At 42.3% G+C, this 25,433-nt stretch overlaps 1 protein-coding gene across 1 annotated transcript in view; it reads left to right on the top strand.

Moving 5' to 3' along the window:
- The window catches only part of LOC129815634 (V-set and transmembrane domain-containing protein 2-like protein), a 41,866-nt gene extending 18,770 nt beyond the window's left edge, over window positions 1-23,096 (top strand). Inside the window, exons 2-4 of the mRNA XM_055869613.1 lie at window positions 18,885-19,051; window positions 20,940-20,981; window positions 21,134-23,096. Coding sequence (XP_055725588.1) covers window positions 18,885-19,051; window positions 20,940-20,981; window positions 21,134-21,448 — 524 coding nt within the window. The 3' untranslated portion in view covers window positions 21,449-23,096. The remainder of the gene's footprint in view (window positions 1-18,884; window positions 19,052-20,939; window positions 20,982-21,133) is intronic.
- Window positions 23,097-25,433: the final 2,337 nt, after the last annotated feature.

The raw sequence follows: 25,433 nt of genomic DNA, 5'->3' as shown, positions 1-25,433 counted from the left end.
TAACCACAGCCAACAACTCCCGGCCCCCCACATCATAGTTTCGCTCCGCTGGACTGAGCCTCTTCGAGATGAAAGCACAGGGACGGAGTTTCGGTGGCATGCCCGAGCACTGTGAGAGCACGGCTCCTATCCCAGCCTCGGATGCGTCTACCTCCACTATGAATTCCGAAGAGGGATCCGGATGGGCCAGCACTGGAGCCGAAGTAAACAGAGCTCTTAGTTGCCCAAAAGCCCTGTCCGCCTCAGCCGACCAGACAGGATTGTGTCGAGGCACAGATCTGGGGAAGGATACCAAAACATTTCTGTAGCCTTGAAGCTCCCCAAGAACAAAGTGGCCTCCATCATTCTTAATTAAATGGAAGAAGTTTGGAACCATCAAGACTCATCCTAGAGCTGGCCACCCGGCCAAACTGAGCAATCAGGGGAGAAGGGCGCAGCACTTGGGGCTCACAGCAGTCTAAGGCACTGCATCTCAGTGCTAGAGGCGTCACTACAGACCTTGGTTCGATTGCAGGCTGTATCACAACCTGCCATGTTTGGGAGTCCCATAGGGCAGCCCACAATTGACCCAACAGCGTCCGGGTTTGGCCGGCGTAGCCGTCATTGTAAATAAGAATTTGTTCTTAACTTACTTACTCCACCAATCAGGCCTTTATGGTAGATTGACCAGACAGAAGCCACTCCTCAGTAAAAGGCTCATGACAGCCCGCTTGGAGTTTGCCAAAAGGCACCTAAAGGACTCTCAGACCATGAGAAGCAAGATGCTCTGGTCTGATGAAACCGATTGAACTCTTTGGCCTGAGTGCCAAGTGTCACGTCTGGAGAAAACCTGGCACCATCCCTATCCCTGGAGGTGGCAGCATAATGCTGTGGGGATGTTTTTCAGCGGCAGGGACTGCAAGACTAGTCAGGATAGAGGGGAAGATGAACGGTGCTAAGTACAGAGAGATCCTTGATGGAAACCTGCTCCAAAGTGCTCAGGACCTCAGACTGGGGCGAAGGTTCACCTTCCAACAGGACAACAACCCTAAGCACACAGCCAAGACAATGCAGAAGTGGCTTTGGGACATGTCTCTGAATGTCCTTGATTGACCCAGCCAGAGCCCAGACTTGAACCCGATCAAACAACTCTGGAGAGATCTGAAAATAACTGTGCAGAGACACTCCCCATCCAGCCTGACAGAGCTTGAGAGGATCTGCAGAGAAGAATGGGAGAAACTCCCCAAATACAGGTGTGCCAAGCTTGTAGCGTCATACCCAAGAAGACTTGGGTATGACGAGGGTGTAATCGCTGCCAACCGTGCTTCAACTAAGTACTGAGTAAATGGTCTGATTACTTATGTAAATGAGATCTTTATTTGCTAAAATGACTAAAAACCTGTTTTTGCTTATGGGGTATTGTGTGTTGATAGATAAGGGGGAAACGATTTAATCCATTTTAGAATAAGGCTGTAACGTAACAAAATGTGGAAAAAGTCAAGGGGTCTGAATACTTTCCGAATGCACTGTATGTATTTATGTTTGGTTGTGTAGGCAGTGCTATGTTGATTGAAAAATATTAGGTTAGATATAAGCTACTATCAAGAGCCTTACACCATAATCAAACTATAATAACATGTGGTCTCCCATCCAAGTACTGACCAGGCCCAAGTCTGCTTATTTTTTAGATTGGACCCACCTACATGGTGTTTTACATTGCTATGAAATACAGTAACCATATTGATCACAACAAAACCAATAATGACCAGAAGAGCTTATTTCAAAACAGGGCTTAAAGGACATGTAACTCCTCCTAATTTCCTCTGCTCTGACCCCACACAGTAGCAGTGTTAGTTTAAGCCACCTAGCTCCCATAAGTAGGAATGAGTGGATTGTGGCAGGCTAATGCTAATTCATCTAACACCAGAGCACCTATAGTATCTGGCCTCATGTTTAGCGTTAGCCTCTCTGGCAAATATTTGATCTCTGATCAGTTGAAGAAAGCACTAATAACCTCTACCACTTATCTCAGTCACCCTTAGTGGCTAGTATTATGAACTCACTAATAGCCTCTACCACTTATCTCAGTCACCCTTAGTGACTATCTGATCTCTGATCAGTTGAAGACAGCAATAATAACCCCTACCACCTTCTCAGTCAGCCTTAGTGGCCAGTATATTGAACTCACTAATAACCTCCTCTGGTCTCCGGGTTTCCTGCACAATAGTAAAGAAACAAGGACCAAGTTTGGGAAACCCCTGCTGTAGTACAAAACAATGACAAAAAAGTGTTGCATCTTAAATATGCCATTGTCCTTATAGGTCTAGACACGCTCTTTACAGATACACGCATGGGTCATGCATTAATAGCAAAGTGTTTGGCATCATCTGTTCCTATTGGGTAGTGTTTGTACTTACTGTACAGTCGTGGCCAAAAGTTTTGAGAATGACACAAACATTATTTTTCACAAAGTCTGCTGCCTCAGTTTGTATGATGGCAATTTGCATATACTCCAGAATTGCATGAAGAGTGATCAGATGAATTGCCATTAATTGCAAAGTCCCTCTTTGCCATGCATATTAACTGAATCCCCAAAAAACTTGTCCACTGAATTTCAGCCCTGCCACAAAAGGACCAGCTGACATCATGTGATTCACTCGTTAACACAGGTGTGAGTGTTGACGAGGACAAGGCTGGAGATCCCTCTGTCATGCTGATTGGGTTTGAATATCAGACTGGAAGCTTCAAAAGGAGGATGGTACTTGGAATCATTGTTCTTCCTCTGTCAACCATGATTACCTGAAAGGAAACACTTGCCATCATCATTACTTTGCACAAAAAGGGCTTCACAGGCAAGGATATTGATGCCAGAAAAATTGCACCTAAATCAACCATTTATCGGATCATCAAGAACTTCAAGGAGAGCGGTTAAATTGTTGTGAAGAAGGCTTCAGGGCGCCCAAGAAAGTCTAGCAAGCACCAGGACCGACTCCTAAAGTTGATTCAGCTGCGGTATCGGGCCACCACCAGTACAGAGCTTGCTCAGGAATGGCAGCAGGCAGGTGTGAGTGCATCTGTACGCACAGTGAGGCGAAGAATTTTGGAGTTTGGCCTGGTGTCAAGAAGTGCAGCAAAGAAGCCACCTCTCTCCAGGAAAAACATCAGGGACAGACTGATATTCTGCCATCCTGGACCTCTACACCAGGCGGTGTCAGAGGAAGGCCCTAAAAATGGTCAAAGACCCCAGCCACCCCAGTCATAGTCTGTTCCCTCTACTACCGCATGACAAGCGGTACCGGAGTGCCAAGTCTAGGACAAAAAGGCTTCTCAACAGTTTTTACCCCCAGCCATAAGACTCCTGAACAGGTAACCAAATGGTTACCCAGACTATTTGCATTGTGTGCCCTCCCCCAACTTCTCTTTTACGCTGCTGCTACTCTCTGTTTATCTTATATAAATAGTCACTTTAACAATACATTCATGTACATACTACCTCAATTGGCCCGACCAACCAGTGCTCCCGCACATTGGCTAACCGGGCTATCTGCATTGTGTCCCACCAGCCGCCAACTCCTCTTTTTATGCTACTGGTTAAAGTGACTATATGATATATAGTTATGATGAACAGAGAGTAAAGTGACTATATGATATATAGTTATGATGAACAGAGAGTAGCATACCTACATGTACATACTACCTCAATAAGCCTGACTAACCGGTGTCTGTATGTAGCCTTGCCACTCTTATTTTCAAATGTCTTTTTACTGTTGTTTATTTCTTTACTTACCTACACACACACACATACCTTTTTTTCACACATAGATTTTGTATTGGTTAGAGCCTATAAGTAAACATTTTACTGTAAGGTCTACACCTGTTGTATTCGGGCACACGTGACAAATAGATTTTGATTTGATTTGGATTGGCCTGCTGAGGACTGGGGTAAAGTATTTTTTTCTGATGAATCCCCTTTCCGATTGTTTGGGGCATCCGGAAAAAAGCGTGTCCGGAGAAGACAAGCGCATGGTGATGGTGAGCGCAGATGGTGAGCGCTACCATCAGTCCTGTGCCATGCCAACAGTAAAGCATCCTGAGACCATTCATGTGTGGGGTTGCTTCTCAGCCAAGGGACTGGGCTCACTTACAATTTTGCCTAAGAACACAGCCATGAATAAAGAATGGTATCAACACATCCTCTGAGAGCAGCTTCTCCCAACCATCCAGGAACAGTTTGGTGATGAACAATGCCTTTTCCAGCATGATGGAGCACCTTTCCATAAGGAAAAAGTGATAACTAAGTGGCTTGGGGAACAAAACATCGATATTTTGGGTCCATGGCCAGGAAACTCCCCAGACCTTAATCCCATTGAGAATTTGTGGTCAATCCTCAAGAGGAAGGTGGACAAACAAAACCCCACAAATTCTGACAAACTCCAAGCATTGATTATGCAAGAATGGGCTGCCATCAATCAGGATGTGGCCCAGAAGTTAATTGACAGCATGCCAGGGCGGATTGCAGAGGTCTTGAAAAAGAAGGGTCAACACCGCAAATATTGACTCTGCATCAACTTCATGTAATTGTCAATAAAAGCCTTTGACACTTATAAAATGCTTGTGATTATACTTCCATAGTAACATGTGACGAAAATAGTATTCCATAGTAACATCTGACGAAAATATCTAAAGACACTAAAGTAGCAAACTTTGTGGAATTTAATATTTGTGTCATTCTCAAAACTTTTGGTCACGACTGTACATAATGGTATAGAATGAAACTAACCCCTAGCCAACTATGACTGCCAGTGTACATCAAGCTACATTTTCTGTTGGTATTTAGGCTGGGTTTCACAACCAGACCTGGGTCAAAATAGTATTTATTGTCTTCCAAACACTTTAGGTGCCCTTGATTTAGCTTCCCTGGTGCAATTACACCAAATGGAATAGTCCCAAGTGTACAAACCCTGCTCACCCAAGTGCACATATAGTAACTGAGGCCATCATTGTAAATAAGAACTGACTTGCCTAGTTAAAGGTTAAATAAAAAATAAATAAAATATAGCAAATACTACTTTGAGCCAGGTCTGTTCCCAGCCACTGCGACATATCTATCTGTCTATCTGTCTATCATCGCTGTGTGTTTCTGTGTCTGTCAGTCTGTCTACCATCACCATGTGTCTCTGTGTGTCTGCCTGTATATTATCGCCATGTGTCTCTGTGTGTGTCTGTCTGTCTTTCTAACTGGATACTATAGATCTAAAGTCTTTCTTTCTTTCTTACTCTGTATTTACATTTTGAATTATATTGATATGAAACCCAGGTATTTTCACGTTTCTAAAACAGGCATAAACAAGCACAAACAACACTGAGAAACAGCTAATTCGCTGAATTAAAACAACACCACACGACAACACTCAACCACTGTATGGTTAAGAAAAACAACGACTCTAATTAAGAACTCAACTGTGTTGTTGTTTTGCAAAAGAATACACTGTTTTCCTTGCATTTAGTCATTGCGTAGAGAATCACTCTTCCGTGTAATTTTTTCTCAGATGTACTCTGTTCTTGTTTTCATCTTTGATCTTTGAAATGTCTATCATTCTCTGTGCTTGGATGAATCTATCTGCCAGCTTCCTAAATCCAGGATTGTTTGTGGGGCTGGGGGTGTTGTGGAGAGGGAGCATGTTGTGGGATTAGCGAGTACAGAGTCATACGGGTCGGTGGGAAGAGGAAGGGGTTGTGAGTGGAGTGGGTGTAATTTGGCAAGGCCACGGCTGCATACATCCGTCCTCTCTCACAGTATCAAAGGACATCATGGATGGCATTCCTACCTAGAGACTTCCTTCCCACTGCGCTGACACACACCTACACAAACACAAACACACACACACACACACACCAACAAACCCCCCAAAAACACACACACACACCAAAAAAACCTTTAACACACACACATTGCAGTCCCACACATACACACATATACAGCTGTGTAGTGCAGAAAACCTAAACGTGCACCCAGTGGGGAGGGGCAGGACGGAGTTTGGGAAACTCAGCTCTAGTGTACCACTGGTAGTGTGAGAGCATCACTGTACACCACAACAGGAGAGCAGAACAAGGGGCTGTACACTCAGAGAGAGAGATTAACACACACACACACATATATATACATATATATAGAGGTTGATATATATATATATATATAGAGAGAGAGATTGATATATACAGTATATCACAAAAGTGAGTACACCCCTCACATTTTTGTAAATATTTGGGTATATCTTTTCATGTGACAACACTGAAGAAATGACACTTTGCTACAATGTAAAGTAGTGAGTGTACAGCTTGTATAACAGTGTACATTTGCTGTCCCCTCCAAATAACTCAACACACAGCCATTAATGTCTAAACCGCTGGCAACAAAAGTGAGTACACCCCTAAGTGAAAATGTCCAAATTGGTCCCAAAGTGTCAATATTTTGTGTGGCCACCATCATTTTCCAGCACTGCCTTAACCCTCTTGGGCATGGAGTTCACCAGAGCTTCACAGGTTGACACTTGAGTCCTCTTCCACTCCTCCATGACGACATCACGGAGCTGGTGGATGTTAGAGACCTTGCACTCCTCCACCTTCCGTTTGAGGATGCCCCACAGATGCTCAATAGGGTTTAGGTCTGGAGACATGCTTGGCCAGTCCATCACCTTTACCCTCAGCTTCTTTAGCAAGGCAGTGGTTGTCTTGGAGGTGTGTTTGGGGTCGTTATCATGTTGGAATACTGCCCTGCGGCCCAGTCTCCGAAGGGAGGGGATCATGCTCTGCTTCAGTATGTCACAGTACATGTTGGCATTCATGGTTCCCTCAATGAACTGTAGCTCCCCAGTGCCGGCAGCACTCATGCAGCCCCAGACCATGACATTCCCACCACCATGCTTGACTGTAGGCAAGACACACTTGTCTTTGTACTCCTCACCTGGTTGCCGCCAGACACGCTTGACACCATCTGAACCAAATACTTTTATCTTGGTCTCATCAGACCACAGGACATGGTTCCAGTAATCCATGTCCTTAGTCTGCTTGTCTTCAGCAAACTGTTTGTGGGCTTTCTTGTGCATCATCTTTAGAAGAGGCTTCCTTCTGGGACCACAGCCATGCAGACCAATTTGATGCAGTGTACGGCGTATGGTCTGAGCACTGACAGGCTGACCCCCCACCCCTTCAACCTCTGCAGCAATGCTGGCAGCACTCATACGTCTATTTCCCAAAGACAACCTCTGGATATGACGCCAAGCACGTGCACTCAACTTCTTTGGTCGACCATGGCGAGGCCTGTTCTGAGTGGAACCTGTCTAGTTAAACCTCGGTATGGTCTTGGCCACCGTGCTGCAGCTCAGTTTCAGGGTCTTGGCAATCTTCTTATAGCCCAGGCCATCTTTACGTAGATCACCAAATATTTTTTTCAGATCCTCAGAGATTTCTTTGCCATGAGGTGCCATGTTGAACTTCCAGTGACCAGTCAGTATGAGGGAGTGTGAGAGCGATGACACCAAATTTAACACACCTGCTCCCCATTCACACCTGAGACCTTGTAACACTAAAGAGTCACATGACACCGGGGAGGGAAAATGGCTAATTGGGCCCAATTTGGACATTTTCACTTAGGGGTGTACTCTCTTTTGTTGCCAGCGGTTTAGACATTAATTGCTGTGTGTTGAGTTATTTTGAGGGGACAGCAAATGTACACTGTTATACAAGCTGTACACTCACTACTTTACAATGTAGCAAAGTGTCATTTCTTCAGTGTTGTCACATGAAAAAATATACTCAAATATTTACAAAAATGTGAGGGGCGTACTCACTTTTGTGATATACTGTATATAGAGAGAGGTTGATATACATATAGAGAGAGGTTGATATATATAGAGAGAGGTACAGTTGAAGTCGGAAGTTTAATCCACTTAGGTTGGAGTCATTATAACTCGTTTTTCAACCACTCCACACATTTCTTGTTAACAAACTATCGTTTTGGCAAGTCAGATAGGACATCTACTTTGTGCATGACACAAGTAGTTTTTAAAACAATTGTTTACAGACAGATTATTTCCCCTTATAATTTCACTGTTTCACAATTCCAGTGGGTCAGAAGTTTACATACACTAAGTTGACTGTGCCTTTAAACAGCTTGGAAAATTCCAGAAAATGATGTCATGGCTTTAGAAGCTTTTCATAGGCTAATTTACATTATTTGTGTCAATTGGAGGTGTACTTGTGGATGTATTTCAAGGCCTACCTTCAAACTCAGTGCCTCTTTGCTTGACATCATGGGAAAATCAAAAGAAATCAGCCAAGACCTCAGAAAAATTGGAGACCTCCACAAGTCTGGTTCATCCTTGGGAGCAATTTCCAAACGCCTGAAGGTACCACGTTCAACTCTACAAACAATAGTACGCAAGTATAAACACCATGGGACTATGCTGCCGCCATACCGCTCAGGAAGGAGACGCGTTCTGTCTCTTAGAGAAGAACGTACTTTGGTGTGAAAAGTGCAGATCAATCCCAGAACAACAGCAAAGGACCTTGTGAAGATGCTGGAGGAAACATCTACAAAAGTATCTATATCCACAGTAAAACGAGTCCTATATCGACATAACCTGAAAGGCAGCTCAGCAAGGAAGAAGCCACTGCTCCAAAACCGCTATAAAAAAAGCCAGACGTACTTTTTGGAGAAATGTCCTTCGGTCTGATGTTACAAAAATAGAACTGTTTGGCCAAAATGACCATCGTTATGTTTGGAGGAAAAAGGGGGAGGCTTGCAAGCCAAAGAACACCATCCCAACTGTGAAGCATGGGGGAGGCAGCATCATGTTGTAGGGGTGCTTTGCTGCAGGAGGGACTGGGGCACTTCACAAAATAGATGGCAACATGAGGAGGGAAAATGATGTAGATATATTGAAAAAACATCTCAAGACATCAGTCAGGAAGTTAAAGCTTGGTCGCAAATGAGTCTTCCAAATGGACAATGACCCCAAGCATACTTCCAAAGTTGTGGCAAAATGGCTTAAGGACAACAAAGTCAAGCTATTGGAGTGGCCATCACAAGGCCCTGACCTCAATCCTATCGAAAATGTGTTGGCAGAACTGAAAAAGCTTGTGCGAGCAAGGAGGCCTACAAACCTGACTCCGTTACACCAGCTCTGTCAGGAGGAATGGGCCAAAATTCACCCAACTTATTGTGGGAAGCTAGTGGAAGGCTTCCCGAAACATTTGACCCAAGTTAAACAATTTAAAGGCAATGCTACCAAATACTAATTTTGTGTTTTTGAACTTCTGACCCACTGGGAATGTGATGAAAGAAATTAAAGCTGAAATAAATCATTCTCTCTACTATTATTCTGACATTTCACATTCTTAAAATAAAGTGGTGATCCTACCTGACCTAATACAGGGACTTTTTGCTTTAAATGTCAGGAATTGTGAAAAACTGAGTTTAAATGTACAGTATTTGGTTAAGAGGAGTGGGAGGCCCCAGTGTACAACTGAGAAAGAGGACAAGTACATTAGAGTTTCTAGTTTGAGAAACAGACGCCTCACAAGTCCTCAACTGGCAGCTTCATTAAATAGTACCCGCAAAACACCAGTCTCAACGTCAACAGTGAAGAGGCGACTCCGGGATGCTGGCCTTCTAGGCAGAGTTCCTCTGTCCAGTGTCTGTTTTATTTTGCCCATCTTAATCTTTTCTTTTTATTGGCCAGTCTGAGATATGGCTTTTTTCTTTGCAACGCTGCCTAGAAGGCCAGCATCCCGGAGTCGCCTCTTCACTGTTGACGTTGAGACTGATGGTTGCTGATAATGGGCCTCTGTACGCCTATGTAGATATTCCATAAAAAATCTGCCGTTTCCAGCTACATAGCTACATTAACAATGTAATACACTATATTTGTGATCAATTTGATGTCATTTTAATGGACAAGGAAATTCCTAAGTGACCCCAAACTTTTGAATGGTAGTGTATATATATATATACACTGCTCAAAAAAATAAAGGGAACACTTAAACAACACAATGTAACTCCAAGTCAATCACACTTCTGTGAAATCAAACTGTCCACTTAGGAAGCAACACTGATTGACAATAAATGTCACATGCTGTTGTGCAAATGGAATAGACAAAAGGTGGAAATTATAGGCAATTAGCAAGACACCCCCAAAAAAGGAGTGATTCTGCAGGTGGTGACCACAGACCACTTCTCAGTTCCTATGCTTCCTGGCTGATGTTTTGGTCACTTTTGAATGCTGGCGGTGCTCTCACTCTAGTGGTAGCATGAGACGGAGTCTACAACCCACACAAGTGGCTCAGGTAGTGCAGTTCATCCAGGATGGCACATCAATGCGAGCTGTGGCAAAAAGGTTTGCTGTGTCTGTCAGCGTAGTGTCCAGAGCATGGAGGCGCTACCAGGAGACAGGCCAGTACATCAGGAGACGTGGAGGAGGCCGTAGGAGGGCAACAACCCAGCAGCAGGACCGCTACCTCCGCCTTTGTGCAAGGAGGTGCACTGCCAGAGCCCTGCAAAATGACCTCCAGCAGGCCACAAATGTGCATGTGTCAGCATATGGTCTCACAAGGGGTCTGAGGATCTCATCTCGGTACCTAATGGCAGTCAGGCTACCTCTGGCGAGCACATGGAGGGCTGTGCGGCCCCACAAAGAAATGCCACCTCACACCATGACTGACCTATCGCCAAACCGGTCATGCTGGAGGATGTTGCAGGCAGCAGAACGTTCTCCACGGCGTCTCCAGACTCTGTCACGTCTGTCACATGTGCTCATGTGCTCAGTGTGAACCTGCTTTCATCTGTGAAGAGCACAGGGCGCCAGTGGCGAATTTGCCAATCTTGGTGTTCTCTGGCAAATGCCAAACGTCCTGCACGGTGTTGGGCTGTAAGCACAACCCCCACCTGTGGACGTCGTGCCCTCATACCACCCTCATGGAGTCTGTTTCTGACCGTTTGATCAGACACATGCACATTTGTGGCCTGCTGGAGGTCATTTTTCAGGGCGTTGGCAGTGCACCTCCTTGCACAAAGGCGGAGGTAGCGGTCCTGCTGCTGGGTTGTTGCCCTCCTACGGCCTCCTCCACGTCTCCTGATGTACTGGCCTGTCTCCTGGTAGCGCCTCCATGCTCTGGACACTACGCTGACAGACACAGCAAACCTTTTTGCCACAGCTCGCATTGATGTGCCATCCTGGATGAACTGCACTACCTGAGCCACTTGTGTGGGTTGTAGACTCCGTCTCATGCTACCACTAGAGTGAGAGCACCGCCAGCATTCAAAAGTGACCAAAACATCAGCCAGGAAGCAAAGGAACTGAGAAGTGGTCTGTGATCACCACCTGCAGAATCACTCCTTTTTGGGGGGTGTCTTGCTAATTGCCTATAATTTCCACCTTTTGTCTATTCCATTTGCACAACAGCATGTGAAATTTATTGTCAATCAGTGTTGCTTCCTAAGTGGACAGTTTGATTTCACAGAAGTGTGATTAACTTGGAGTTACATTGTGTTGTTTAAGTGTTCCCTTTATTTTTTTGAGCAGTGTATATAGAGAGACAGGTTGATATATATAGAGAGGCAGGTTGATATATACACTGCTCAAAAAAATAAAGGGAACACTTAAACAACACAAATGATTATTTTTGGATATAAAGACGACGCTGTATCAACATAAAACGGATTGCAACTGGCAAAACATGCAGGAACAAAATTACAGACGGAGGCGCAACAATTTCCAACTTTGTTCGACATTTGAAGCTGCACAAAGAACGGTAAGTCGTGGCTAATATATCCAGCCGACAGCTATAGATTGTATTACTTTACTAGTGTATCATGTAGGCTAACGTAACGTTAAATCAATGAGCCTCCACACAATCAGTCAGTGCGGGAATTGCACCCAAGATTGAGCTACAACTGGCAAGGCAGTTGGTAGCCTAAATCCTGCCTGATGTTACTGCTGTTCCTAAAACTATTGAATCATCAGCAGCAAGAGCGACATCATTGCTGTATACAGAGAAAAGAGTCGGCCCGAGAATTGAACCCTGTGGCACCCCCATAGAGACTGCCAGAGGTCCGTACAACGCACAACAGGCCCTCCGATTTGACAAACTGAACTCTGTCTCAGAAGTAGTTGGTTAACCAGGCGAGGCAGTCATTTGAGAAACCAAGACTGTTGAGTCTGCCGATAAGAATGCGGTGATTGACAGAGTCGAATGCCTTGGCCAGGTCGATGAATACGGCTGCACAGTATTGTCTTTTATCGATGGCGGTTATGATATCGTTTAGGACCTTGAGCGTGGCTGAGGTGCAGCCATGACCAGTTCGGAAACCAGATTGCATAGCGGAGAAGGTACAGTGGGATTTGAAATGGTCGGTGATCTGTTTGTTAACTTGGCTTTTGAAGACTGTAGGTCATGAGAGAATGTATGTCATGCAAAATAATGTTATCAGGTATATGCTGAATGATCCCCCTAGTAACCATATAGGGGTAAAGGAGATCTGGGAGGGGGCTTATAGCCAGGTGGAAAGCATGGCCAGCGGTAGAAAAATGCTTATTGAAATTCTAAATTATGGTGGATGTATAGGTGGTGACAGTGAGGGGATCCAAGAGAGAGAACGATGAGGGTCTTTTTAAGAGGAAGACAGCAACGCGTGTGAGTTTTGAAACTGTAGGGAGAGAGGAAGAGAGAGAGAAAGAGCAGGAACAAGAAAGGGATACACAGAATGAGAGAGTGAAAGATAGGAAGCGAGAGGGAGGGAGGAGAAATAGAGTGAAAAAGCTTGAGTGTGCAGAATGAGTCTTTTTAGTACGTCTCTTTTGGGCTGTGGGAATTGAAAGTACAGGATCTTATAAGACCATCCTACTGTGGTGCGGAATCCCATATCTAAGCCTCACACAGGGCTCCCTGTATAGCGCTGTCCTTGAGATGACCTTGCTTTAGGGTTTTATCTGTTAGGCTATCCAGTTTTTCAAAATTGATCTGGTCGGATATCGGTAATCGGATAGGATTAAATGCATAGAAATATGTCAATAGAATGGGCATCCCCATTCAAGTCAATCGTACGTCCGTTCTATTCATTATATTTCCATGCATTTAATCCTATCCGATTTCCAAAAATCAGATCAAAACTACATTCATTGCTTTTCTTTCGATACTCATATGAAAATGATCACGAACCCAAGATGTAGTTTGCTGTTTAAAAATATTTGTTATACACTGTGTTTGTCCTTTGCTATGATCATTATTGTTAATCTTCTCTTTCGATCAACCACCATCCTTCACCTGTTTATTTATGTTAATGTTTAGCTTTTAGCCAGTTATTGAAATGTCTGTATTGTGTAACAAACGCTCTTGTCAGTCGACTGCCATAATCACTGTTCCTATCTTGGGTTTAGGCTACACATGAATTTGGATGTCCCGCTAAACAACTTTTCAAAAGGAAGGTGCCTGCCTGCACACTGCTCATGATTCAGAAGACGAGAATGATAGTGTCACTCTCTGTTCTGTGCTATACACCCTTTGGAGTTTTTCCAGTGTGTGTAGGCACCCCTTATTCATGTGTGAGCAGTTTTCACACAGTTTTATACAGTTGTTGTGTACAATGCCCTCCATAAGTGTTGTTGGGTGTATCTCATCTTTCCCACTCTCCTCGCCCTCTGTCCCTTTCCCTCTCTCTCTCCTCACAAATGAGGCCACTGCCTGGCCGTGAGCAGAGGAGCATCCAGGGCACGACTCGTGGGAGCTCAGTCAGTCAGTCAGTCCTCACCCCCCTTTCTCTTTCCTTCTTTCTTTAACTCCCTCCCTCCCAGCTGTGTCACAGATCCACAGGCCTGATGGAATATCAATTACACATTTTGGCTTTTCTCTCTCTCTCCCGCAGCCTAAAGATTCTAGTCTTTTTGAACAGCAGAGGCTCTCAGAAAGATTATTATTGATGAGAATGAGGATGAGAAATACAGCTGTCCTGATTTACCTCCCCTCTAATCACCTTTCAATATACAGTTTGAGTCTGGCATTTTAAAGGGGAAGTGCACCCCAAAATCTGAGTTTGTCTAATGTTTATACACCTATAAGTTAACTCTAGTGGACCATACTGTAGCCAAACATTCATTCTTATTGCCATGTTATTAGATGGTGCCAAGCCCTCCCATTCATTTGGGGATTAAGGCCTATATATTGTTGTTGTAATGCATGTCAAGATCTACCTGTCTGAAACTCCTAACATGACCACTCACTTACCATGGCCTTCTAATCATCCATAGCTTCCAGTTGCTCATTCAACTTCTCTCCACTCCCCTGCAACTCTCCCCCCGATTGTTGCTGTTTATGACATGGTACTCTCAGTTACCGGACATGATAAAATAAGTGCACCTTAATAAGTGCACGTGGGGTGGAATGTGTGTCCCAAATGTTTTATCAGGTTATGCAATGGCTACACAAAAAGGCGCTATTCAGTAACATCAAACTCTAACATGCAAAGGCATATCAGGGAAGGATACAGTTTACATAGAGGAGAGCCTGAGTAAGGAATTGTGTTTTGTTAGAGATTGGTTCTGACAACAATTTGTTGCTACATTTGGGAAAAACTGAAACGATTTTGTTTGGAACAAAAGGTAGATTGCTTAGGGCTGACAAGATGAAGATAAACTGTGCAGGCAAGGAGATTGAATCTAAAAGAATTGTTACTTATATTGGTGTGTCCATAGATCAATCCCTTTCTGAAGACCTGATTGCTGCTAAAATTCTTTCTAAAATGGCGAACAAATTGACATTTTTATATCGTAACACTAGATATTTTAACATCACGTTAAGAAACTGCTTGTCTCAACCTTGATTCAGTGTCATGTTGAATATGCCTGCTCTTGATTATGCCTGTGTAAAATACAGCTGGCAAACAAGCATGTCCTAATTGTCTTAATTACGGAACAGAAATTATATGCATAAAAAAATAACCAACATTACAGCTTCATAATACTAGCATCTGTAGTGATCTAATTGCATGGGTAATGCAATTCTTTTGAATGACTAGCGCCAATTAGCAAACTTTGATAATGCCAATTAGCAAACAACTTAGCTAACACCAATTAGCAAACATAATTAACACCAATTAGCTAACTTAGCTAACAGCAGCAGGCTAACAGAATTTCACATTTCAAACTTCACTTCTCTTTCATAAACGCATGAGGGTTTGGTTTGAGGTCAAGGGGAAGATCTCAGTTGCATACTCCTCGAGCCCTCTCTCCTCATCTCCTTCTCAAAAGCCATCGGATGAGGAAGCCAGAGGTCCCGACCCTCTGACCTTCTCCAATAGGGTTTGAGGATATGTGCAGCAATGTTCCCACCAAACTGTGCGCGTGCGCAGATTAAATATCAGCCTGCACAGAGAAGCACGAGATTGAACTTTCTAGTTTTCCTCTTTAGTTAACACTATAAATGTTTCCCTCTACTGTGGGAATTGTGTTTGAATCAGCTTTCAATGCAACATACCGAAACAAAAACGAACTATGCAAGAGATTTTCTTGTATGCAGAGAGCATTGGAGTATGATTCTATTGCATTGACAGGCATGACAGGCCCATAATCTACAGAGACCGGTGCGCCATAACCAATCAGAGCTGCAGTATCCCTATATGCAAGTAGACCATTGCCATACATGGATCTGTGCCATTTACTATGAACTGAACAATGTTTATAGCATGAGTGGTCTTGTTTTGAAATCAAAGTTAGAGCTGCATGTAGCCACGTTTGCACATTTGTTCATATTCTTTGCTAGTAAGTGAGTTATTAGTCCAGTTATATATAATTTGTAGTCAACAATGGGGGAGTGGTTGCTTCATACAAGAGCACAAAACGTGTTCTTTTTTAGCCATCTTTGAAAAGCAAGTCAGGTAAAGAGCTTCTTTTCTGTCTTAAAGGGTCAGTGTTGTATTTTGAGACAGGCTTGAATAAGCTAAGTAGCCAATAGGCAGAGGGTAGCATAATTTGCCTGTTTCTCTGTAATAATTGTATGGAAATACTAATTAATTGTATTTGGTATAGTGGTTTCTTGCATCAAACAAGACAACATTTTCAGTTACCTCCTTGTCTGAAGGACAAGGGGATTAACAGGTTCATGTCAATCCCTACATGTTTTTTAAAGTCTCATGTAATGTAGGCCTACATCGAACACCACACATTGGCTGCTACTGTGGCGCACTCACACTTGTCTGTTTTATGGTCCCAGACGGACATGGAATTCAGAACACATGCTTTCCTCTCAGGCTTAAAACATTTAGCTTTTGAAATACAGCAGTGGTTATGTACGTTTTAGCTTACGGACCTTTTACTTTTGTTCTCCTTTTGTGTCCTTTGCAAAATGTTATTTGCTTAGAGCTACTCTGCAAGGTCTGTTTACTGAAAAACAACATTTGTGCAAGAATATAAAGTGAACAAATAGGAGAGACCCACTTATACAGGACAAAGCACTCACTTCCACAATAATTCACCACTGTAAGTACATAGTCATATAAAATCAATATGGCGAGAGAGAGAGAGCGAGAGAGACATTTACAGTCTAAAATGTGAGACTCAATGGGGTGTGATGAGTTTACCACCACATGACCTCAGGCTCAACTTCTACACTTTGTAGACCAGGAACTGAATGCATATAGTTTCACCACACATTGTTAACCACTTTCATTAGCACAGTATGATGATAGATCAAATGAAGATAGATCAACATGATGGATGAACCGGTTGCCCTGCATGGCGTTGCATAGACCAGGGAACTCTTAAGTCCGGCCCTGGAGAGCTACTGGGTGTGCAAGCTTTTGTTTCAGCCCAACACTAACTCAATTAATTCACCTAATCATGGTCCACATCGAAGATCATGATTAATTGATTATTTGAAACAGGTGTGTTATGCTGGGCTGGAGTAAAAGCCTGCACACCCTGGATGAGATTTGGAGACCCCTGGAAAATACCTTGAATTGATAGAGGCATGATACAGTGATACTGTGTGTATTGTAACCTGTTGTCATGCATGTACGGTAGGGTTGGTAGGGCAATATGTTATTACACAAATAGGACAAAGGATGCTATATGACAGGAATAATGTTTCCTTACATGTTCTAACACAAGGGGTAGCTGTATGACATTTAGGAAAACAATAGGCTGTCAAGGAGAAGGATTTTGAGATGTAACACTTCGATCATGCTATATCTTTTAGATAAGACACATCTCAAATCAAAGTTTATTTGTCACGTGCGCCGAATAAAACAGGTGTAGACCTTACAGTGAAATGCTTACTTACAGGCTCTAACCAATAGTGCAAAACAAGTATTAGGTGAACAATAGGTAAGTAAAGAAATAAAACAACAGTAAAAAGACAGGCTATATACAGTAGCGAGGCTATAAAAGTAGCAAGGCTACATACAGACACCGGTTAGTCAGGCTGATTGAGGTAGTATATACATGTAGATATGGTTAAAGTGACTATGCATATATGATGAACAGAGAGTAGCTGTAGTATAAAAGAGGGGGTGGTGGGTGGGACACAATGCAGATAGCCCGGTTAGCCAATGTGCGGGAGCACTGGTTGGTCAGCACAATTGAGGTAGTATGTACATGAATGTATAGTTAAAATGACTATGCATATATGATTAACAGAGAGTAGCAGTAGTGTAAAAAGAGGGGTTGGGGGAGGCACAATGCAAATAGCCATTTGATTTCCTGTTCAGGAGTCTTATGGCTTGGGGGTAAAAACTTTTTTTGTCCTAAACTTTTTGTACCAGACTTGGTACTCTGGTACCGCTTGCCATGCGGTAGTAGAGAGAACAGTCTATGAGTGGGGTGGCTGGGGTCTTTGACAATTTTTAGGGCCTTCCTCTGACACCACCTCTCACAATCTATGGAAGGAGTTATGTATTATGATACATTTTGTACTCATGCTTCTCATTACCTGAAGGACAACATCCATAAGAAGCATGATTCAAAAATATAATTAGATTATCCAGTAAAGTAACATTTGTCTGATACATTTCCAATGTCTATACGAATTAACTAAGACACACAAAACATATCTCCCTTTCTTGAAGACACATCTCCCAACCGCATGCAAAAAAAATCCTCCCTAAAATCCCCAAAGTGCCCTTCAACTTAATTATCTTCATCCGCCTGTTGTTTCTTGCTGAAGTTTTATCCTCGTAACAGTCGGCAGATGGTGCATCTTAAACAACAGCAGATCGCTTAAACAAAATACCATTGACTACTTTATCTTTCATAGACTTGTCTATAAGACTGAAGCTCTCGGTGGAGGAAGTCTCTGTGGTGGTGAAGTTATAAAGGAGGATTAGTTTCTTGAATTAGCAATGTGTTTTAAACAGAACTGGCAAGAGGATTTAGCCTAATAGCTAGATGTGTGAGGATAGATAAGGAAGTGATGTTTTTGTTTGAGAAATGTCCCAGGCTACTTCGGCCCTCTGAAGGGCTAAAGTTGTCTGAGTCAACAGAGCTGGGTCCTATACATTAGGCACCAAATGGAAGAAAAGGGACTGACATATGGAGGGACTACCCAGGACTTGTCCAATAAGAAACAGTCTTTTTAATTTTCTGTAGCAAAATGTTTGGCAACATTTAACATTCAGAGGCTGTCGCAGGAGAAAGTTTTGGATTTTTAACCTTTGATCTATAATCGTTATTTCCAGTGGTACGCCAGCACCTGTCTGTAAACTTTGGGGGTGGGGTTTCTTCACTGGGAAGGAAAGTTACAGATTGTAAAGATGTAGTTTGTTACATTGATTGCTTGATTGGTCGGTCACTTTTTTGAGTCACTTTTCAGGTGCATAAATACTCTTCTCTCTCTTCATTCCCTCTCTCTTCACTCAGCTGTCTTCACGGAGGTTCCTCATGACATCACGACGCAGAGCGGTCAGGACGTGGAGATGGCCTGTTCGTTCCGGGGGGCGGGCCCCTCCTACTCCTTGGAGATCCAGTGGTGGTACATGAAGAACCACAGAGACTGGCCAGAGAAACCCACCTGGACCACCAATCAGGTGAGCCGCTAAGAAAAATTTTATGGTCGCAGGGAGAGTTTTATTTAAGGGAGAGTTTTATTGGCCCGGGGGTGACACCTATGAGTTATTGAATCCGAGTAACTGTCTGTGATTCTGCTCAACATAGAGTAGCAGTGCTTGTGTTTGCTCAGGACTTGATGAGCACAATAAAACAATGTAGACATACCCACTAAGAGATTAGTAACTGTCAACACTGGTTTGTCTGTTGAAAGGTTACAAATGATGCCCTAAATCCTAACTTGAGATATGTTTGTCGGCATGTGTATAACCTCCTCCCTTACAGGTCAATGCATTATTCACTTGACTTATGTGCTTGTTTCTTAAAAGAGGAGCCCTGTATCTGATTATCATCATCATGCAAAAAACATTCATTAAGCCCACATAGACTTTGTTAACACACTATTACCATACAAAGAGATAATGTACATTACTGTGGACAGAACTGAATTGACTGAATCCACATTAGCCTACAATACAGCAGGCAGAGGAAAACATTAGCTGCAGCCCTTGGCACAGGAAAGAATAGATCATTGCTGATTAGCATTTTTCTAGCACTGTGGGAGCAGGTTGACTTCGCTAACTTAGGGAAACTTAGAGCTCCTGCTGTGGTGCTAGACACTATAATTGTCACTAAGGAAGAAATAGATTTTCCACATCTCTATTCGATGCATAATGCATACCTATGCCCCAAAATAATTCCTTCCCCTCCCCAACTTTCCCAGATATTTTCTTCACTCGACGTCCCGAAATAGCTAGCTATCAGACACAACAGGAACCAAGATATTAGGCTACCCAATGCAACAGCAACCAAGATATAAGACTACCCAGTGATATAAAAACAACCAAGATATTAGGCTTCCCAGTGACATAAAAACAACCAAGATATTAGGCTTCCCAGTGACATAAAAACAACCAAGATATTAGGCTTCCCAGTGACATTAAAACAACCACGATATTAGGCTCCCCCGTGACATAAAAACAACCAAGATATTAGGCTTCCCAGTGACATAAAAAACAAGATAGTAGGCTACCCAGTAACATAACAACTAAGATATTAGGCTTCCCAGTGACATAACAAAAACCAAGATATTAGGCTTCCCAGTGACATAAAAACAACCAAGATATTAGGCTTCCCAGTGACATAAAAACAACCAAGATATTAGGCTCCCCAGTGACATAAAAACAACCAAGATATTAGGCTTCCCAGTGACATAAAAACAACCAAGATATTAGGCTTCCCAGTGACATAAAAACCAAGATAGTAGACTACCCAGTAACATAACAACCAAGATATTAGCCTACCCAGTGACATAAAAACAACCAAGATATTAGGCTTCCCAGTGACATAACAACCAAGATATTAGGCTTCCCAGCGACATAAAAACAACCAAGATATTAGGCTTCCCAGTGACATAAAAAACAAGATAGTAGGCTACCCAGTAACATAACAACCAAGATATTAGGCTACCCAGTGACATAACAACCAAGATATTAGCCTACCCAGTGACATAACAACCAAGATAGTAGGCTACCCAGTAACATAACAACCAAGATATTAGCCTACCCAGTGACATAACAACCAAGATATTAGACTTCCCAGTGTGGATAGGAAATTGTTTATTTGATCACAGTGCTAAAGGTTTTGAATTGCAGATGTGTGAATACTAAAATATGTACACAGTACGACATACCATTTTCAGGTGGTGGACTGTAACACATTTTCATTTGTTGATGATCTGACGTGTGACATTTGAAAGGGTCGACATATTTCAAGTGATATTTGATTCTTATCTATACTGATACTATATGTCACTTGCTAATGTTATTTCAGCCATGTGCCTGACTTCTTTCCATCAATTCCTTATAGGTGGTTCCCATGGAGATGTCTAAAGATGCTGCCAAAATAAGTGTGAGTAGACACATCAGTGTAGAGTACTGCACTGGAAACTAAATTGACTGTAAGCTAAACATGATTAACTCATTGTCAGCATACATACTATTGATACCGAGGAAAATGATTAATATGCTTATGATTTACAAATACATTATCTTCTGCCACAGGTGGTAAAAGTGGCCGGGAGCAACATCTCCCACAAGCTTCGCCTCTCCAGCATCAAGCGGTCGGACGAGGGCACGTACGAGTGCCGTGTCATTGACTTCAGCGGCAGCGTGGCGCAACACCACCGCGTCCGGGCCTACCTGCAGGTGGAGGCTGAACGAAGCCTGGGCCACATCTCGGCAGACACCCTGCCTCAGGAGCCTCGGCACAGGGGACAGGGGAGCCAGGTGGACCTACACCAAACAGAGGGCCGGGAACTGAAGAGGCGTTCGGCCGATGACAGCACCACGGACTGCACTGAGAGCTGTGTGCTCTAGAGGTTATTGTGTCCAGATGGGAAGAACAGGAGTGCATGTTCCCGATTATCATAAAAAGGATGATTGTTTTAACACCCACAGAGAGGCCTGGACAAAAACAGGACTCTTTCTGCTTAATTTATATGTTCTTTTATGAATCGATTTGTTTGGCTTGTTTGTTTGTCTTATATTTCTTTATGATTGTTTGGATTAGGATTGTCAAAGACCACCAGGGGGCATGATCGTACGCTATCTTGGTCCTCAATGTAATGCTATTTCTCGTCGCTTCCGTTAAAGCCCCAGTGCAGTCAAAAACATGTTTTCCTGTGTTTTATATATATTTCCACACCATGAGGTTTGATTAATACTGTGAAATTGTCAAAATTATGATTATGCCCTTTTAGTGAAATAGCTGTTTGAAAAGATTGACTGAAATTTCTGCCTGTTTCGGTGGGATGGAGTTTGGCCTGCCTCGCGACATCATAATGGACCAATAAGAAAGAGTGTTCCAGACCTCTCTGGCAGATAGTTTTCCCCTCCTCACGCGGACCACTCCCAGACAGTCCTATCAACATTCTTGGTTTAGAAATTGCTCTTTGCTAAGAACCTATTTTTGTTTATTTTTTACAATTTGATTTGGAAACTATCACAATAAGGTACTTAATTGTTACCCAAAAATGATTTGATATTGAGATAAATATGGCTGTATTTGACCTTTAAATGCTTTGTCCATGATTTCTGACTGGGATTGTGATGGGTGAAGATGAGGATATTGTTGGCTGGAGAGGAGATGGAGGTAAGGCCTGTGTCTCAAAAGTCTCAATTTCCTTCCTTCCCTTGTCTCCTTTCCTTCTTAAGCACTGATAGGAAATGACTGGAAAGGGACAAGGCAATATAGTAGGAACCAATCCAGATCTTTCCCTATCTGTAGTTGTAAAGGAGACAAGGAGAGAAAGACACACCCCATGATAGATTGATTGGCTAGGGAGATTTTGCTCTCAGTGATGTATACATTGAAATGCCTCGTTCCTCAGTGGTGTTTTATGGAAATGTATGCCAAAAAAAGCTACAGTATTTACATGCAAACTGCACTTTTTATTTAATCAAAGTCTGTGAAAGTACTTTGGAGAGTTGTTTTTTGGTTTGTACTTACATTTTGCTTTATCGAAAGGGTGTAACTATTTAAAACACTTCTAGAATGTCTAACGGAAATCCAAACATACATGTATGCCTTCATTACTTGGAATAAACGGTATAAAATTGTCTTCACAATACACACACACATTTTTCCTATCAACACAACACAATGTATTCAGTGCTAAGTAACCAAATGAATCATATGGCACATAGTGGGTTGGTTTTCTGGACCCAGATTAAGCCTGTGCTGGATGAAAATGCACTTTCAATGGAAATTCCCCATTGAGAATGATTTTTAGTCCTGGACTAGGCTTAATATGTGTCAGAGAAACCTCCTCAGAGTATGTTAATCCTTGATTTTTTTGTCATTCTATTTCCAACTAGTGTTGGGCTTTTTTGTGCATTTAGTTCAAATGACAGTTAAGGTATGTTTTTTTCAACTCTTTTCATGTTCGTCTTCTTGACAGTGTTTGTTCTTCAATCTAAATGCTGCTGATATCTATTCTGTTAAATACATTCATTTGATGGGAAACCTTTGGTCTTTAGATTTATTTATTTATTATTGTTTCAGTTAAAGTACTGTTATGTCTGCATGATCTCCTGTCAGAGTAAAAAAGTAATTCACAGAAATCAAAACATTTGAACTTGATGGTTGATGAAACAGTTGATTCTCAATAGGCGGAGTGCGCTGTTTGAAATGTGCGAAGGAAAGGGAGGTCTGAAATGCACAACAGGACCATGGATGCTTGTATTCTTCTACATCTGCTTTGCTGTGATCACAAATACACCAGCAAACACCTTTTGAAGCATCTGTCAGATATAGTTGTCAGGAATGACATGTAAGGAGAACAGAAGCTTCATTATTGCAGTGTTTTGAGATTTTAGGACAGACTATGTACCACCTGTTAGTATTTCCAAGATAAACGGACAGGTACATATTTAACAAAACCCTGAATAACCCGTGAATAATATATTAATATATTAACTTTTATGCTTCTCTTGCTTAGCTGCTTAGCTGGTAAATTGTTTGAATTACACATGTGGAGTAGAATGAAGTTATCGCTAGACACTGAAGGACAGACAGTTCTATGTTTTAAAAAAGTGAAATCATTCATTACATATCATTGGAAGGTACGGTGTTGGTTATATACTCTGAACATTTAAAAGGAGAGCGGATGTGGAATGCAACATCATCAATGTTATGCTGTCAATGTGAAATATTTTAAGAAATATATGGAAAAATCCTGTCATATTTATGAATATATTTATTTGGTCCCTTCAGTTGGTCTATGTTGGTTTGAGGACACAACAACGGAAAATGAAGTGTTACACATCCCCCTTTTTCACTCTTCCCATCTTATCCTCTATTTACAGTGAACTACTGCCACACACAGTCCTAACAATGAATTACAATTACCAGTGCTCCTCAGCCTGCTTAATTGCACTTCCTTGTTTAAACAATAGAGGTCAGTGTTACACATCCTATCGCCTGCTGACCATATTGACCATAACAAAAAACAGAACCCTAACCTGCCATTACACATATCTGAGACTACTTATCCCTTTGAAAAGTAAGTTCCCAGTAACGACTCTGGTGCAGTTTTCAGTGGAGTGATTTTACAATCACGGACCACAGTAACAAAAGGTTGCACCATGAGCCATGCAGTCAACTCTCTGTCTTCCTAACTTAGAAAGGTAAGGTTATGGTCATGAGGTTCTGCTGATGCCAAAATATCCACTGTGAAGTTAAAGCATGTGAGGTAATTTCCGCATGGATGTGAGGCAGTTCAAGTCTTTTCAGATGGTTAGAAACATGCTTCATTTCAGCAGAGCTAATTCACTGTATTGCTCTTAAAGAGGTAATCTGCAGTTACCACATCAATTTAGTTTACTTATAAATGAATGACATGTAGCCATTGATTCTTGAAGAATCATGAGCTTAGTTCAACCATTATACCCCATCAGAACCCAAAATACAAGCTTGTTTTATTGCAATGTTTGTAAACAAAGCCAATGTAAAGAAGCCCCATATAGCGTCAAAACATGGTTAAAACTATAATTTTAATACCAGGGATGGTCAGTCCTTGCATCAATAGCTCTGTATATGAATTTGAGAGTGGTTATTTTTCTCCAGCTCCATCCCTCAGCTTTTTACTGAAACGGAAGGGGAGAATGCCAACTGCTGATTGTCACTTTAAGCGTGTCTGGAAATGCTGTAGGAATTCCAGCCCAGATGAACACGCTGAAGTGATCAATGCATCAACATGACACAACAGCTGCAATGTTGAGAATATGCCAAGGGCAGGTTAGAGTTGTCTGAGGTCATTGGTAAAACTACCTTCAGAATAATAGTATGTTTGTGTTTGCACATTTGCTTTACAACTTATACTTGTACTTGTTTAGCTTGTTTTCAAACAATCAAATTATTTAACAGGAAATCATAAAGTAAGAGAAAAAGAATTCAGAATTTCTTGGGAGAGTGGTTTTGTAAATCTGTCACCATCTCTTGGTAGCAGTAGATTTGATGGTATCTGACATTTTATAAATACAACGTCATGTTGTGTCAAAGTTAACAATAAAATGAACAATCAGTGCATAGAATCTTCCTTGTGGCTAACTTGGCTGTGCACCACAAAATTGAGGTCCACTCGTAAAAACAATAGAGCTGAACCTAACCAGAACCAGACCGTTACATCAACATTTTGGAATTTGTTTGTGCATTTCCCCCATGGATTTGATTTCCCTCAGCTTTTTGCATGGTACTATATGTAAACTGATGGATTACTAGCTCCTGTCACTGAGGTCAACTGAGTTTTACAGCCAAGACTGGAGACCTGTTTCTTTTGACTGCACCTTGGTCCCCTCACCA

This window comes from Salvelinus fontinalis, chromosome 18, assembly GCF_029448725.1.
Source record: "Salvelinus fontinalis isolate EN_2023a chromosome 18, ASM2944872v1, whole genome shotgun sequence".
Taxonomy (NCBI): domain Eukaryota; kingdom Metazoa; phylum Chordata; class Actinopteri; order Salmoniformes; family Salmonidae; genus Salvelinus; species Salvelinus fontinalis.
Note: the sequence above shows the minus strand (reverse complement) of the source record. Positions and strands in the feature narration are given on the sequence as shown.